Raw genomic sequence first — 15,520 nt, 5'->3', positions numbered from 1 at the left:
GTAAGTTGCTTTTTGAGGACCTGAATGAATCAGTATAGATAGTCCAGAATACATGAAGGAACCAATGGATTATATGTTCTTCAAATAACCCTCCATCATTGTCATTTGATCAGGACACTGGAACTCAAGCCTTATGACTTTGATTCCAGAACATTCTACTAGTCCTGTAGTCCAAGATGGCAATATATATACTGTTTAAGAGTACTAGGTAGGTTCAGAATCAGACTGACCATCAGCTATTAGCTGTGTAACTTTACGCAAGTCACTTAAGCTCTCTGGGCCTTAGTTTCCTCATCTTTAAAATGAGAATGTGTATCTATTATCTGTCACTGCATAATATACCACCTCAAAATGTAAAGGCTTAAAAAAATAGATAAATTGGACTTCATGAAAATTTTAAAAATTTTGTACTTTAAAAAAGTGAAAAGACTGTCCAGGAATGGAGAAAATATTTGCAAATCATATAGCTAGCTGGTAAGGGATTTGTACCCAGAATACAAAAAGAACCCTTATAGTCCAACAATTAAAAAGACATCCAACTTATGAACAAGCAAAGGATTTGAATAGACATTTCTCCAAGGAATTTATAGAAATGGCCATAATGCACATGAAAAGATGTTCAAATCATTAGTCAGTAGGGAAATGCAAATTAAAAACACAATAAGATACCATTTCACTCCAGTAGAATGGCTAAAATGAAAAGGACAGACAATAACAAATGCTGACAAGTATGTGAAGAGGTTGAGACCCTCATATGTTGCTTGTGGGAATGTAAAATGGTACAGCTGCTTTGGAAAACAGTTTGACAGCTCCTCAAAATGTTAAACATACAGTTACCATATGACCCAGGAATTGAACCTCTAGGTGTGTATACCTAAGAGAAATGAAAACATATGTGCACACAAAAACTTATACATAAATGTTCACAGCAACATTGCTAATAATGGCCAAAAATGGAAACACTCAAACGTCCATCAGCTGATAAACGGATAAATAAAATGTGGTATATTCAAACAATGGAATATTATTCAGTAGTAAAAAGGAATGAAGTACTGATACATGCTACAGCACGAGGAACCTTGAAAACATTATGCTAAGTGAAAGAAGTCAGTTCCAAAAGGCCACATAGTGCAGGAGGGGTCTTAGAGGGAAAAAGAAGCAGACAGGACAAAATGTTGCCTGGGGATGAACGAACAGGTATCTATGAGTTACGGGCAACTCCCATATCACAGAATGGTCGCCCACAGACTGTATCCTGTCACAGATATGTTGTTTGTCCATAGTAGGAAAATCTACGGACAAAAAGTAGATTAGTGGTTGCCATGGGTTGGTGCGGTTGCCAGGGGGCTGGGCAGTGACTGCTAATTCTCTACCTAGTTCTGGGCCACCCACCCCTTGTTCTCTACCCTCCAAAGCTCTCTAAGTTTGGGTGGGAGGTGGGCAGGAAGAGTGGGTATATTTTGAAGCAGATGACAGGTCTTTAGCATCACCGCCCTCACTTACCTCATTCTCCACTTCCCTCTTTGTGCACTCTCTCTCCTTAGAGACCCAGTGTCCTCATGGTCACATTAGGGCCTAGGGTTTCCAAACACAAGTGCGCTGGGCCCCACCATCTGGACCTTTTCTTATTGTTTCCCCAGCATCTTCTGAACCTTACGTACTCACAGCAGCTCACTATCACAGCCTTTACCCTCCTGAAGGGAATCCATCCTGCATTTTAACAAGACAAAATAGAAGCCAACAAAGCCACCTGGGTGAGCAAACAGGGAGGTTGTTGCTCCCAGTAACTGACGAGGTGATTGAGAGCATCTCACCACTAGGTCTGTGTTTTAGGGAGTGGGGCCTAGCGGGGGATCTGTATGAGCTCCACCACACGTACGGCCTTCTTTGCCTGTGGTCCTATGTGGTGGACAGTCCTGCCATGCTCCAACTAAGGAGCACCACCACGTGGTGTTTTACGAGCATGGTGCCCAATGAAGCTCGGCAATGCAACAGACCCAATGATGGTGATGAGGATTGAATGAGACAGCATAGGGAAAATTCTACAAATATCAGGGATAATTATTCTGAGAACATCTGGCCCATCCTCTACAGTGTTGAAGGACAACCCCAGAGGCCAGTCAGCACACAACACTAACCTGAGTAATGGTAACAGCTTCCATTTATTAAAAGTTTGCTATGGACAAAGCACAACAACACATCTCTTTGTTTATGTAATCTTTACATAGACCTCTAAAGTAACTCCATTTGTTATCTTCATTTTATAGGTGAAGAAATTGAGGCCCAGAGAGGTATTTGGACACATGGGAGGCTTGCAAAAACTAATGACAATAATTAGCATTTATTGAACTCTTCTTCTGAACAAGGCACTGGGCTAAGTACTTTATATGTGTTGACTCGTTTGAGCCTTCCAACAACCTATTTTACAGATGAGAAAACTGAAGTTAAGTAAATGCATGCTCAAAAAGGACTTACTGGAATTGAAAAGATGGCTAAAAATGAGAACTGATTACTATAGATGTAACTGGGTCTGTGAATCTGGAAATGATTGAAAGGAAGGATGGTTAATCACACGGTTATTTTGCTTGCCCAAGTCGCATAAGGACAGATCCAGGATTCCGAACTCAATGCCAAGCCTTGATCGCTAGCCACTTGACATACAGCCTCTTCCTAAGATGCTCTAAGCTGACACAGTTTTTGAACAAGGTGGATGGAGTTGCAGTTTGGCTGCTCTCAGGGTATCACATGTCACACCCATCTCCACTCTGTGCTACTACCTGGACCCACCAGCATAGAGAGGGCTCATCCCATTTGCCCATCCTCACAAGGCTCAGTGCCACCCATAGGCTAATGAAGTCCATCCCTGGGATGGTGACCATGGATCCTCATAAGCTCATACGTATATATATTTGGTACCCGTTCCTTCCACTGGTATCTGGGGGCTACACAGCTTGCACCATCCACAGGCCTCCCCTTCCCGGTCACTCCACCCACCGGAAACCTTCAGTCCCTGGCTCCTCTGAAAAACATCGATCAGGCTTGAGACACAAGGCCTTGCCCAACCTGTGTTTATAGTATTTAGCATTTCACTCCAGAGCCATGTTGAGGGTACTGGGCTTTCTCACAAACCACAGGATTCACTCAGAGCCCACACTTATTCTCCCCCTGAAACACCAGATTATTTCCATGGTTATTTTCAGCTTTCATCTCCCAGCAGTTTTGCAGTTGCCTAAAGATACGCCCCAAATCTACCCATTTGTCTTGAAGGCTGTGCACGCTTCTTCCTATGGAGCAGGTAATGGGTCCTTTCTGAGCTCATGCCAGGACACCTACCTCCACAGCTCAGGGAGGCATCTCCTTCAGCCTTGTAATAGCTTTCAAAAACCCACTTGGCCTTTCAAAATCCTTAGCAACCTATTAAATTTCTCCCAATCACACTCATTGCTTATTTATCTGTTAGCTATCCTCTTTCCCTGTGAAGAGAGAGCACAGGTTCTATTTATTCATAAAACTTAGGAAATCCTGGTGCAAGACAGACGGAGAGGAAGAGAGTCATGGAATTCTCTTTAAAACTCGTGGTCTCCTGCCTCTTCCTCCTCCGTTCCCCCTCTCCTACTTGAAGAGGGCCCCGAAGAGTCAAGAACGCAGAATTTCATGGCTAGAAGAGCCTCAGGGATCCATCTTTGTAGTAACAGTGCATCTTTTAATAACGGCAGCAAATACTTACACAGTGTTTACCCTGCCAGCCGCTGCTCTCAAGGCTTTATGAAAGCCACTTCATCATCACAGCAGCGCTACGAAATGGATGCTATTATTACCATCCTGAGGAAACCACGGCACCAAGAAGCTGAGCGACTTGCCCAGGGTCATGTTCACTGTTCACAGCTAGGAGGTGGCCGAGTTCCAGTTTCCTGGGCCTGAATCATCAGGCTGGACTGCCCCTCTGCAGACACCTGAGGACAGAGAGAGGAAGTAGGTTGCCCTGGGTCACTGGCCATGTAGCAGAGCAGAAAGCTCTCCAGGCTCCTGACTTTGAGGAATGTGCGAGAAGTTTGATGTTAAAGAGCTAGAATTTCAATTAAGAATGTCTTTCATTGACGGAGTCCCTACTATGCTCCAGGTTCTGTGTTAAGACACTGTTCCTTATAAAAGCTTCGAAGTGGGCGCTGTTGGCATTGTGCAGCTGTGGAAAACCAAATCTCTGGAAGTACTTCCGAGGTGTCTCATGCTGTATTGTAGAATGGTTGTTGAAAGATAGTTATATTTTACAAAGATGGTGACCATGCTAATCACATCTTATCTTTCTCCAAGAATGCTCTAAAATAGGCTCTGCCTATTGGGTGCCTATAATTATTCTTCAATTCTCACAACAGGCCCAAAAGATAAATATTATCCTTATTTTTCAGGTGAGGAAACTGAGGTTTATAAATATTGAATATATTACCCAAGAAAACTTAGGAAGCATCAGGGTGAAGATTAAAATCTAAACACATCTGGTTTAAGCTCTTTGACCACCTCATTATGAGGACACACAGACACGCACACTCAGGCACCATACACTTGTATTGTTTCCAGTCCCCACAGTCTCTGGATTGGGGTACAGAAAAGGGCCATTCCCTTGGGAAAGCATGGCCTTGTTTTGTCCTGTGGTGACGGACTTTGGTTCCTATAAAATTGCACCCATAGGAATTCCATACGCTGGCCTCTCTGTTCCAAAATTCCTCTCCTATCTGAGTTGGAAAACAGTCAGCCTCCCGGCAATTGCCCAAGTACTGTTTTAGGTTTTTTTGTACCCACTGAGTTTACTGAGGCAAGATTTATTTTATGGCCCCCAAGGCCCCAGTCCTAGGACCTCTGGATTTGCCTGCACTCACACACATTCACAAAGGAAGTGAAGAGGACACAAAGGAAGTTTAGAACCTGTTTGTGAGCAGTTATAGAGCAATTCTAAAGACAAAGTGGAAATTCTCGAAGTCTGGTGGGTTGTTGGAGGAAAGATCTCCCCCTTCCCAGGGCATGGGGAGAGGGAAAGGGGACTACCGGGTATGGGGGAGGCTAGAGAGCGTAAAAGAACTCAGCAAAGACCGCAGCATGTGCTGGGAGACTTAATTATCTCCCTAAAAAACCTTACAGGGAACCAGTTCCACTTTGGACGTGTTATTTGAACAGCCTTGAAATCAGATGGTAAAAGTGCATATATAGTTCATTATTTTATTTGTCTTCGGGATACTTCTAAGGACACTGTCATCCATTTAGGGACTTCTTTCTGAAGTCCGTAGAAATTGCCTTTAAAACTCATTGCTAGATGTAAAAACTGGCGAAATCCAAATAAGGTCAGCAATTTGAGTTGATAGTGTTGAATGATGTCCAATTCCTGGTGTTGAGCATTGCGGATGGTTACGTAAGATGTTATCTCTGGGTGCGGCTGGGCGAAGATAACACAGGAACTCTCTACTATTCTTGTAACTTCTTGTGAGTCTTAAACTATTTCAAACTAAAGTGTTGTAAATTATGTTTAAAAAAAGATATTAGAAAGAGCATCGCTCTTTTCCCTAAAATATCTGGTATGTAACTTTTCTGTTGGTGACAATTCTGTTGCAGAATAAACCTCCCATTTTACTTTGGCTACCAGGAAGCTCAGAGTCAAATTTAAAATTCACTCTAGAAAAACCGAAGGCCTATGGCCTATATATTTCTGTCCTTTCTCCCAGTGTTGACTTTCTACATTTTTATATTTCCCTACTCCTGACTTTTCATCCCCATTTTTATTGTACCTTTATTGTATTGTACATATTTTTGTGAGTGACTTCAAATCCTTTACAGAAAGGAAGAATGTATGAATACATAAAATTTGGCACAGCTAGTTAATGAGATGGTCATGTGCTTGTGTTTTTGTTGTTGTTGTTGTTGTTTTGTTTTTTAATTATCTAGGAATTCTGCTTTACCGTTACCTTAAAGCACATAATTAGTGTCAATTTCCCCCTCCCCCAATAGGATTTTGTACTGAGAGTCACATGCAGGTTTCCTGCTCAGTGAGAATTTCAGCCTTGGTTTCAACCAAGGAGAATTTCAGCCAAGCTCAGTTAACGAGCAGCCTGGGCTGACACTGTTTCAGATGGTGTTTCCCTCGGGCAGAGCCAGTCTGTCCGCTTGTCACTCTGCCTGCAGCTCCACCATCGTAGATGCCTTTAGATGTTAGAAATTTGGGGTCCTCGAGACAATCCCTATTCAAAAGCAAATACTCCTCTGAGAAGGGAGATGGTTTTAACAGCTGCAACCTAGAAAGAAGCACCTTGGAAATGCGTTTCAGGACAGGGCCTTTGTGAACAACTGTGAGCCACGCCGTATTCCATGTATCGCGTTGTTATAATTCATTCCACTGTGGATTCACTCAGAACTCTCCACAGACCCAATGCAAAGCAAATATGGAGCAGCCTACTCACCTGGAGAGAAGCGGGGAACCAGATAGCTTCCCAGCAGAGGGAATGCCATACAGCCCCATCTATTCAGCCATGAGCCAGCAAAGTGGAAAGGACATGATAGCTTTGAAGGAAAACGTCTAGCTCTGCTGCTTACCAGTAATATGGTCTTTAATAAGTCTTGCCTTCTTCTGAGCCTCAGTTTCCTCATCTGTAAAATGGGTAATTCACAGACTTGTTACGGGGTGAACATGCAGTAGTGTGTATAAAGGGCCTAGCACTGTGTCTGGCACATTGTTGGCATTCACAAATGTTTCATCTTTATTCCTTTTTTAATAGTAATAATACTAATGACAAACATTTATTATGTGCCAGATGCTGTCCTAGGTTGTAGGAATACAAAAATGCAGAAAGTAGTGTTCCTGCTCTTAAACGGATGGCAATTCGTGTTCATAGGACACTTACTATGTGCATCATCCTATTTAGGCGTCACACCAACCAGCTCTATGAGAATGTTACAGATTGGGACAGTCACCTGCTGAGAATTGTGGCAACGCCTCTCAGCAGCTACCAGAGAGGCATGAATTAAACATTGTAAAGAAGCTCTTGGGAGCTGAGGATCAGGAGATAGTAGACAGCATTACTATGGGGGCGAAATGGGCTCTCTATATGTGGAAATTTTAAGAAAACCCAGGGAGAGCTGTTGAAGTGGGAGGAGAATCATGTAGTTGGAGCTGCCCCAGCCGGGGTCCGGGGAGCGAGTTCAAAGATGTTGAACACTTCTTGTGGCCTTTCTTCCCCACGGCTTCCTGGTTTGCATCCCTGTAGGTGTCTGCAGCAGCACCCTGACGACAACCTGCCCACAGCCAGCGTCATCCTCTGTTTCCATGACGAGGCCTGGTCCACCCTCCTGAGAACCGTACACAGCATCCTGGACACAGCACCCAGGGCTTTCCTGAAGGAGATCATCCTCGTGGACGACCTCAGCCAGCAAGGTGGCTGCGGGCTTCCTCCAGCCTCCCTCGGGTGGGACGGAATCCTGGGAGGGTCCCATGAAACCCCTGGGTTTGGGAACCTGTTTAGGAAAGGTTCCCAGAAGCGTACCTTCAGATGAGGGTACAGGTGCAGGTAAGTCTTGACTGAAGGGCCCCTGGGACAACCCGTATGGAAGTGAGGGAAGAGGACAGAGAAAGTGAAGCAGACAAGCAAGGCGAGGGTCACTCCAGCAAGGGTCACTCCCATGAAGGTCTCCTCTGGGCCCCAATCTCCACACTGTCCAATCAGCTTCTGCCCAAGATACTCAAGAATCACGAGGAGTGGTCATTTTGTGTGTGCTCCTTGCCTCCTACACACTGGGTGAAGCACTTAACAAGCATTAAATCATCCTTGTTTAGTCTAATCCACTCACTTCCCAGATGAGGAAACTGAGGCCCAGAGAAGAGAAATGACCAGAGCTGAGTCGTGCCAAGTGCAGCAAAGTTCCACTGACAGGAAACTCACTACTGGGGACCAGCCCATTGCATGGCTGGGTACCTAAAAGAAGGTGGAGACAGAGAAAACACCAGCCTGACTTCTAGGTTGGTGGTTCTCAACCTAGAATCACACGACAAGCATCAGAATCACGTGGCAAGCTTGTTAAAACACTGATTGCTGGGCCTACCCCTAGAGTTTCTGGAGCTGGCATTGGGCTCAGGAATGTGCATTTCTAACAAGCTCCCAGGTGATGCTGATCCTGCTGGCTCATGGACCACACTTTGAGAACCACTGCTCTCGTCTTTGGCTGCGGCCTGACGACTCTATTTCTGGCTTAGCTAAATGGCCTACAGAAGCCCTTCCTGGCCTTGTGGGGAGACAGACCGCTGCGAGGGACGCTGAGCATTGTGAGGTCTGCCAAGTACTCTCTTAAGGGGAATAACAGAGGATAGGATAGAGTTGCCAGGTGCTTTTGTTGGTTTTTCCCAAAGTTGAGAATTTGTCCAGCCTGGCCATAGTGTGAGTCAGACTAGCCAGAGGCCTCAGGAGTGCATGCGTTTGCTGAGAAGCATCTGAATGGATGTTAGGCAAATGAGCAGGTCCTGGGCTGTGCTGAGTTGGCTGGCGAAAATGCCCAGAGAGTCTCCAACCCTCAGCTGGGGCAGTGTCCTCCCAATGGCACACCTGTGTTCCTTCCTCCATCAGCTGATGAGCTGTGTTATGTCAGTCTCCCTTGGGAGACTTCCCTTCTCCCTTCTGCCTCTGTAGAGAGGCAAAGGCGCTGGGCCCTGCGGATGTGGGCTACCTGCAATGTCCTCAGCTGCTTCTGCTTCCCACTGACTCATACTTGGAGTGTGGCTGTTGGCCTCACAATCACAAGGAGGCTGCTATGCCTCTGAGCATCACATCCATATTCCAGGCAGGAAAAGGGTAAAAAACAGAGAGGCAGAAACCAGACAAGTTTGTCCTTTTAGGAAAAAAATCAGTAAAACCGTAGTTTTCCAGAATCCTCTCACTCAGTGTATTTCTATCCGAGTTGGATCAAAACACTATTACCAGCAGGTAGGGAGTTGTGGCAGATGAGTGCCCTGAAAAAAATCAGGTTTCTGTTAGTGAGGTGGAAGGGGAGAATAAAACAACTGCAATGCTCAGTACAGTGGAGTCACCGAGGGGCTGGCTCTTGGAGACCAAGTGCAGAAATTTTAAGAGCTTTCCAAACAGACGTCCTTCTCTAGGGAATGGACTTGGAGCTAATAAGCTTCCAGAAAAACAATTACCAAGCAATCTATCGGTACAACCTTTTACCACTGAGACGTGCAATCGCCAAGTGACAGGGAATCCTTATGTCCACTGCTCAGGACAGTTCCTCTGCAAAAAATCCTCCTTGGGGAACCAGCCGCCACGTTTCATGGACCCTTTTGTCTTTGACTTCCTTGATCACCGTCTTAGGTTGGGTTCCCTAGAAGCAGAGTCTGAGATGGGGCATGTGATTTGGGGGGATGTACTCTCCGGGGAAGTTTGTATGGGAATGGGGGAAGCAGGAGAGGCAGACAGAGCGGGACAAAAATATATGGTTTCAGATGAAGTCCACAGTCTGATCCCATGGGGAGCTCTATAGTGTAAACTTTAATTTAGGATCTGTCCTGCCTTGAGGCAAGGGAGTGGGATTTTGTGCCCCTGCCCCGGTTGGTCTGACTCTGGGCACATTCTGGAGAGGCAGTTCTAATTCCCAACATTCAGGGAAGGATGCAATCGCGGTTAGCAGCGAAACCACAGCAGCTGGGGACATGCAAACCAAACCAAAGCAGTGAAGACGTCCCAGGGCATCTGAGACGGCACCAACAGCCTCACTGCTGTGTTCAGAGAAGGTTAGCAAATTCTCTCCTCTCCCGGTTTGATGGCTCCATGCCTCCTGATTGTTACTGGAGAGGATCCTGACCCACCCCAAACTAATGAAACAACCACCACACTGTCACGATGTATCTCATTCTCGGCCGTTGTGCTCACCACAGCTCCCAGGAGAGAACCGCTGACGCCGATGCTAGTGGTGGTCATTGCACTCTCACTGGCGTGGCATCTGTGACCCCACTGACCGCAACCCTGTCGATTCCAGGACAGCTCAAGTCTGCTCTCAGCGAATACGTGGCCAGGCTGGAGGGGGTGAAGTTGCTCAGGAGCAACAAGAGGCTGGGGGCCATCAGGGCCCGGATGCTGGGCGCCACCAGGGCCACTGGGGATGTGCTGGTCTTCATGGACTCTCACTGCGAGTGCCACCCAGGCTGGCTGGAACCCCTCCTCAGCAGAATAGCTGGTGACAGGTAATTCATCCCCCTGGGGTCTGGGGAGCCAGCGGTGGGAGTAGGAGAAATAGGCTACAGCTTCAGCCAGTCATAGAACCTCTCCCTCCCCCCCAATTAAAAAAGTGCCTGAGTCTCCACCATTAGAGCGCGACAGAGTCTTAAGGGTTTTTCAGATGTTTGAGGCTTTTAGGAAGCAGAGGGAGGTAGAGTTAGAAGGGAAGTTAGAGTCCTCTAGTCTATTTCCCTTGTTTTATAGATACAGAAGCTAAGGCCTGGAGAACAGCTTCTATTCGGTTGTAAATACTCCTGGGAAGGGAAACACCTTACCATGGTTATCACTACCTTTGGGGAAAAGTCAGACATTTTATTTTATTTTTTAATTTTTCAATTACAGGTAACATTCACTATTATACTAGTTTCAGGTATACAGCACAGTGGTTAGACATATATGAATAACTTACGAAAGGATTGCCACAATAAGCCTAGGACCCACCTGACACCGCACACAGTTATTACAATATTGTTCTCTGGATTCCCTCTGCTGTACTTTACATCCCCATGACTGTTTTGTAACTGCCAATTTGTACTTCTTAATCCCTTCACCTTTTTCACCCAGCCCCTTGACCCCCTCCCATCTGACAACTATCAGTTTGTCCTCCGTAGCTATGAGTCTGTTTCTGTTTTTGTTTGTTCATTTATTTTGTCCTTTATAGTCCACATTTAAGTGAAATCATATGGTCTTTCTCTTTCTGACTTATTTCACTTAGCATAATACCCTCTAGGTCCATCTATGTTGTCACAAGTGGCAAGATTTCATTCCTCTTTATGGCTGAGTAATAGTCCATTGTATATGGGTACCACCCTTTCTTTATCTAGTCATCTATTGATGGACACTTAGGTTGCTTCCATATCTTGGTTATTGTAAATAATGCTGCAATGAACATAGGGGTGCATGTATCTTTTCAAATTAATTAGTGTTTTGCATTTCTTCGGATAAATACCCAGAAACAGAATTGCTTTGTCAGAAGGTCATCCCACACCTCATTCACAGATTCCTGTGCACTCTGTGTTCTCTGGGCCCCAGTGCTCGGCTTGCATGGCCTCGCAGGTAAGGGTCTGAAAGAGAAGCCACCTTGCCCGGATCTAAGTTCTCACCTCTTTTCCCTACGCACAGCGCGCTCTGTGACCTGTGGCCTGGGAGAGCATCCCCTTTCAAGGTTGGCTTTACTTCCCCAGTGACCTTGCTCAGGTATTTCCTCACCTCATGTAAAGCAAAGCCATAGAAGCCATTGGACACAGCTTCTTCTTCTATTTTTTTTTTTAACCTGGATAAAATGTAGATGTTATTAGTCACATCTACCCTTTATTGAATGTCCATGAGCCAGGTGCTTTATATATACCATTTCTCACCATTAAAACAACCTTGCAAGGAACTAATGACTAGGCCCATTTTATACAGGAGAGGTGAAATCTGAACCTAGACTGTCTGGTTTCAGAACTCCCAGGCCGGTGGACACAGCTTCTAATAGAGAGAAGAAAAGGCCCTAGCTTCCCCTAAGGCTCATAACAAGAGGCATCCTGTCACTGGGTGAGGACCCATTGCCCCCCAAATCAGGGAAAGGTTCTTAAGAGCTTTCATTCAAAAGGTGGTGTGGGAATGGCGAGTAAACAGTGTAATACGCCGTAAATAAACTATTTTAAAGAATCATAACGTTCTCAACACCCTTGTCAGAGAATTGAGGACCTGGTTAGTAGCCCTGGTTCCCTGCCTCTGCCCACAGAGCAGGTCTACTGAGAGCCGTAGAACAACTTGGTATGAATTGGTAAAAGGAGTCCCTGCCTCACGACCCTTTACTCCCATTCCTGAGAAAATGTGTCGTAATATATTCATTTTGTTAGAACGAGACCTTTAATGATAGCTGCCAGCGAGTTTAGAAATAAATATACTGATTTACAGCGTTGATGATATTTGAGGCATTCTTTCAGACGGGGCAGTGGACAGCCCACATCACGGTACCTAGCAGCTCCAGACAGAGTTTCTTCCAGAGCGGTTGTTGTTAGGGCAGTCTTGGGTGGTAGTGATGGATGACTGGTTTCTACATAAAGTACCAAAGATGAAAGTCAAGAGTAGCTGTCATGACAGCTGCCAATTGCCCTGTGCTCACTGCCAAGTCTAGTACCCAAGCCAAGGAATGAGAGTCATGGCTCGAGAAAAATGGAGATTTCTAAAGGAAAGGGGTGAATTCCTTGGTGAAGGGCTGGAAGGTAGCCTCACTTTAGGGGTGATGATGCCTCAACGGGCTGTCCAAGCTCTTTTCCCCTTGAAGACTGGTCTGGTCCTCGATCGTAGAGATACCTAGTTCTCAAGGGCTGAGCCTGCTCCATGGGAAGAAGCAAGGGGGGGGGGCAGGGAACAGCACACCTCCTATCTCTCTGCCCTGGAAGGGGTTAAGTGATAGAGAGCAGCCTGAGCAATCCCGTGTGAGTGTGTGTGAATGCATGTATGTGTGAGAGCGTGTGAGTCTGTGTGTTGAAGAGCTGCAGGGGCCACAAGATGTCTCCCAGCCCGGCAGAGGGAACAGCCGTCTTTGGGTCTGGTGTCCCAAGAAAACTCTCTCGCCCCATCCTACTCCACACCCCCTCAGTAGGACAGAGTCCTGGAAGGGCTGGCACCAGTCTTGGGGTCACACCTGAGCAGCGAGAGCTCTGGGAAGAGAGAATTCAGAGACTTCTGCTTCTCAGTATAAGAAACTTTTCACAAACACCAAGTATTTGAGTGAACTTCCAAAATGTCCATATTTCAGGCCTGGAGGAGTATCCGGGCCCAGGAAAAATAAAGAGGGATTAAATAAACTCGGGCTTCTTCTTTCTTGTGGGAAAAGGGTTAGCTGATAAGGTTGAAACAGCACTTAGCTTTTGACTATCTGGATGGTGGTTTATTATTTGACCTGCTACAGACTGAATGTTTGTGTCGTCCCCGAATTCAGATGTTGAAAACCTAACCCAAACGCTGGGGCCCAGAGAAAACAGAGTGCCCAGGAAGCTGTGAATGAGGTGTGGGATGACCAAAAGATGGTTAAATCGCAGAAGAGAGGGACATCAAGGGGAAGCCCAGCCACAGTCTTTGTTGACAGCTCAGCTGCCTCTGTTTGTCTTTGGAAATCCAAATGCCTGACCTCTTGGGGCTTAAAATAACTTAAGAGAGGATCCACCTTGTGTCTACCTGAGAGTTAAAACTCAATTCGCAAACGAGAATCATGGAGTAAGCAGACACTCCTAGCTCCTTCCAAGTCAAACAGGGCAGCTTTGCTATTTTGCTTTAAGTAAATTCCAAGAACACCAGACACATCTGTAAGTAAGAAACCCAAAGCTAAATATAAGACCGTTTGGGTTTTTTTTTTTTAAAAATCACTGTTTTTGTGTCACTAGACTGCAGTTACTCCCCAATCCAGCCCTGGTTAAGCAGTCTCTATGCTCCATGGGAATAAAAACCAAAACAGAAAACATCTTTCACTTCCTTCATTGACATTTTGTTCTTCATCAGTATCCAAAATGAACTCAAAGAGTCTGCCTAATCACTTACGTGTCTGGTTAAAACAGGAGGAAAAGGAGATTTCACAAAGGAAAAGATGGCATTGGGAACCAGCGGTAATGCAGTTAGTAGAAGTGAGCTTCACATACCACTCTGAGCTTCCAGCAAAACAGAGCGAAAACAGAAATTTGATGAATTTTAGAGTTCTCATTTTCTGTTGAAAAATAATGTACACTTTGTCAAAAGGGCACAGCTCAGAGGTCTAGGACGAATTGATTGTGTGGCTCCTCGAAATTCAATTTCCTTTCTTGTCCTATTATGATTAGTACGATGGCACAGATTTGATGGGATTTTTCAGAGTTCAGCCACACAGCTCCCTGGCTCTTGATTCTGAAATTCCACAAAACGCTTTGCCAATAGCAAATCTATCCCATCTGCTCAGTTCATTCCCCAGTAAGTGGAGAATGGGGAGGGGGGCTGGGTGCCCTCCTTTCATCCTTGATCTTGCCTCTCAGTTTTCTTAGGTCAATGCAGGATGCCCCAAAATAGTAGAGACCAGAGGGATTAAGTTCCCCTTACCTTCCAGAAGGAACAATGCAAAAAGGGCAAGAAAAGCATATCAAGATCCTTGCTCTAAATATAAACCCCACGACTACTTATGCCAAAGTCAGTCATGTAAGGCCACAGATTAAAGCAGATGATTGAATCCCAGGACCACCCTGGCCCTCTCTGTAAGGCCTGGGCTTATGCCAGTTCTGCTGTTTTTGAGATAGAAGGAACAGAGATGGAATTCAACGGAAGTGTAAACAGTGTGGCTGGCGTTTCTATTTCTAGGAACCTCACTTTCTTTAGAGTGGTACTTTCCAGCCACCCCTGAGTTCAGGCTTGACTTATTCCATGGCACAGATTTTAGAAGATTTTAGAAGTCATGAGAGGCAAGGGAAAAAAATGTGATTGAGATATTGGCTAGGTGGAGAGACGCTCCTGCTACCCCTGAGTGATTACCTGTTTATTTAAAAGGTGAAGTTTCTGACCTGTACCAATTTCCCACATCACCCTCTCTGAGGTCATAGCTCAGGCTGTGAAAGAGAGCCAGTGAAAGGGAGAGAGAGAGAACGCAATCGCCAACAGCATCAGCATCAGGAAATGAATAGATAAACCTAAATTCAGGACTTTGGTTTGCTGGTAGACATCACATGCTCATGTACAGATACACCAACACCAGGGACCCTTCCGGAGCTTGGCAATCCTGATCCCTCAAGCCAATCAAGTTTTGTGATGCAGGGAGGAACAAGAACCAATACAGCCGGCGTCATGGGCCCTCAGAAACTATGTGCAATATTTTGTATATGTGCATATGAGCATTTTTCAAAGGCACAAAGGAAGTCAAGAACCACAGTCGTAGAGCGTTACATCGGAGAAAGACATTTGGGGTAAATAGTTCAATCTCCTGTTTTACAAATGAGGAAACCGAGGCCCAGAGAGGTCCAACAGCTGTCTCAAGATCATTCCATTCATCAATGGTAGAGCTGAGCTGAGGACCCCACTCTCCTGTTTCTCAGTGCTGTCAACGGAGTTTTTAAAGAAAGAAAAGAGGCAAGCATGCTCTTTAATGAAATGGGCCCCTGATTTCTTATGGGAAAATCATATTTTTTAGAATAGTGCTGACCAATAGAAATATAACATGAGCCACATATGTAATTTAAGCACATCTAGTAGTCACATTATAGAATAAAAAGAAATGAAATTAATTTAAATATATTTTGCTAAACCCAACATATCCAAAATATTATCAT

General features: G+C 45.3%; 1 protein-coding gene across 1 annotated transcript in view; it reads left to right on the top strand.

The window, feature by feature from the left end:
* Positions 1-15,520, top strand: part of GALNT15 (polypeptide N-acetylgalactosaminyltransferase 15) — a 42,457-nt gene that overhangs the window by 11,164 nt on the left and 15,773 nt on the right. The window contains exons 2-3 of the mRNA XM_033132954.1: positions 7,248-7,414; positions 10,006-10,210. Coding sequence (XP_032988845.1) covers positions 7,248-7,414; positions 10,006-10,210 — 372 coding nt within the window. The remainder of the gene's footprint in view (positions 1-7,247; positions 7,415-10,005; positions 10,211-15,520) is intronic.

The sequence above is a fragment of the Rhinolophus ferrumequinum genome, chromosome 17, assembly GCF_004115265.2.
Source record: "Rhinolophus ferrumequinum isolate MPI-CBG mRhiFer1 chromosome 17, mRhiFer1_v1.p, whole genome shotgun sequence".
NCBI lineage: Eukaryota > Metazoa > Chordata > Mammalia > Chiroptera > Rhinolophidae > Rhinolophus > Rhinolophus ferrumequinum.
The sequence above is the reverse complement of the archived record's forward strand: the minus strand, read 5'-3'. Positions and strand labels throughout refer to the sequence as shown.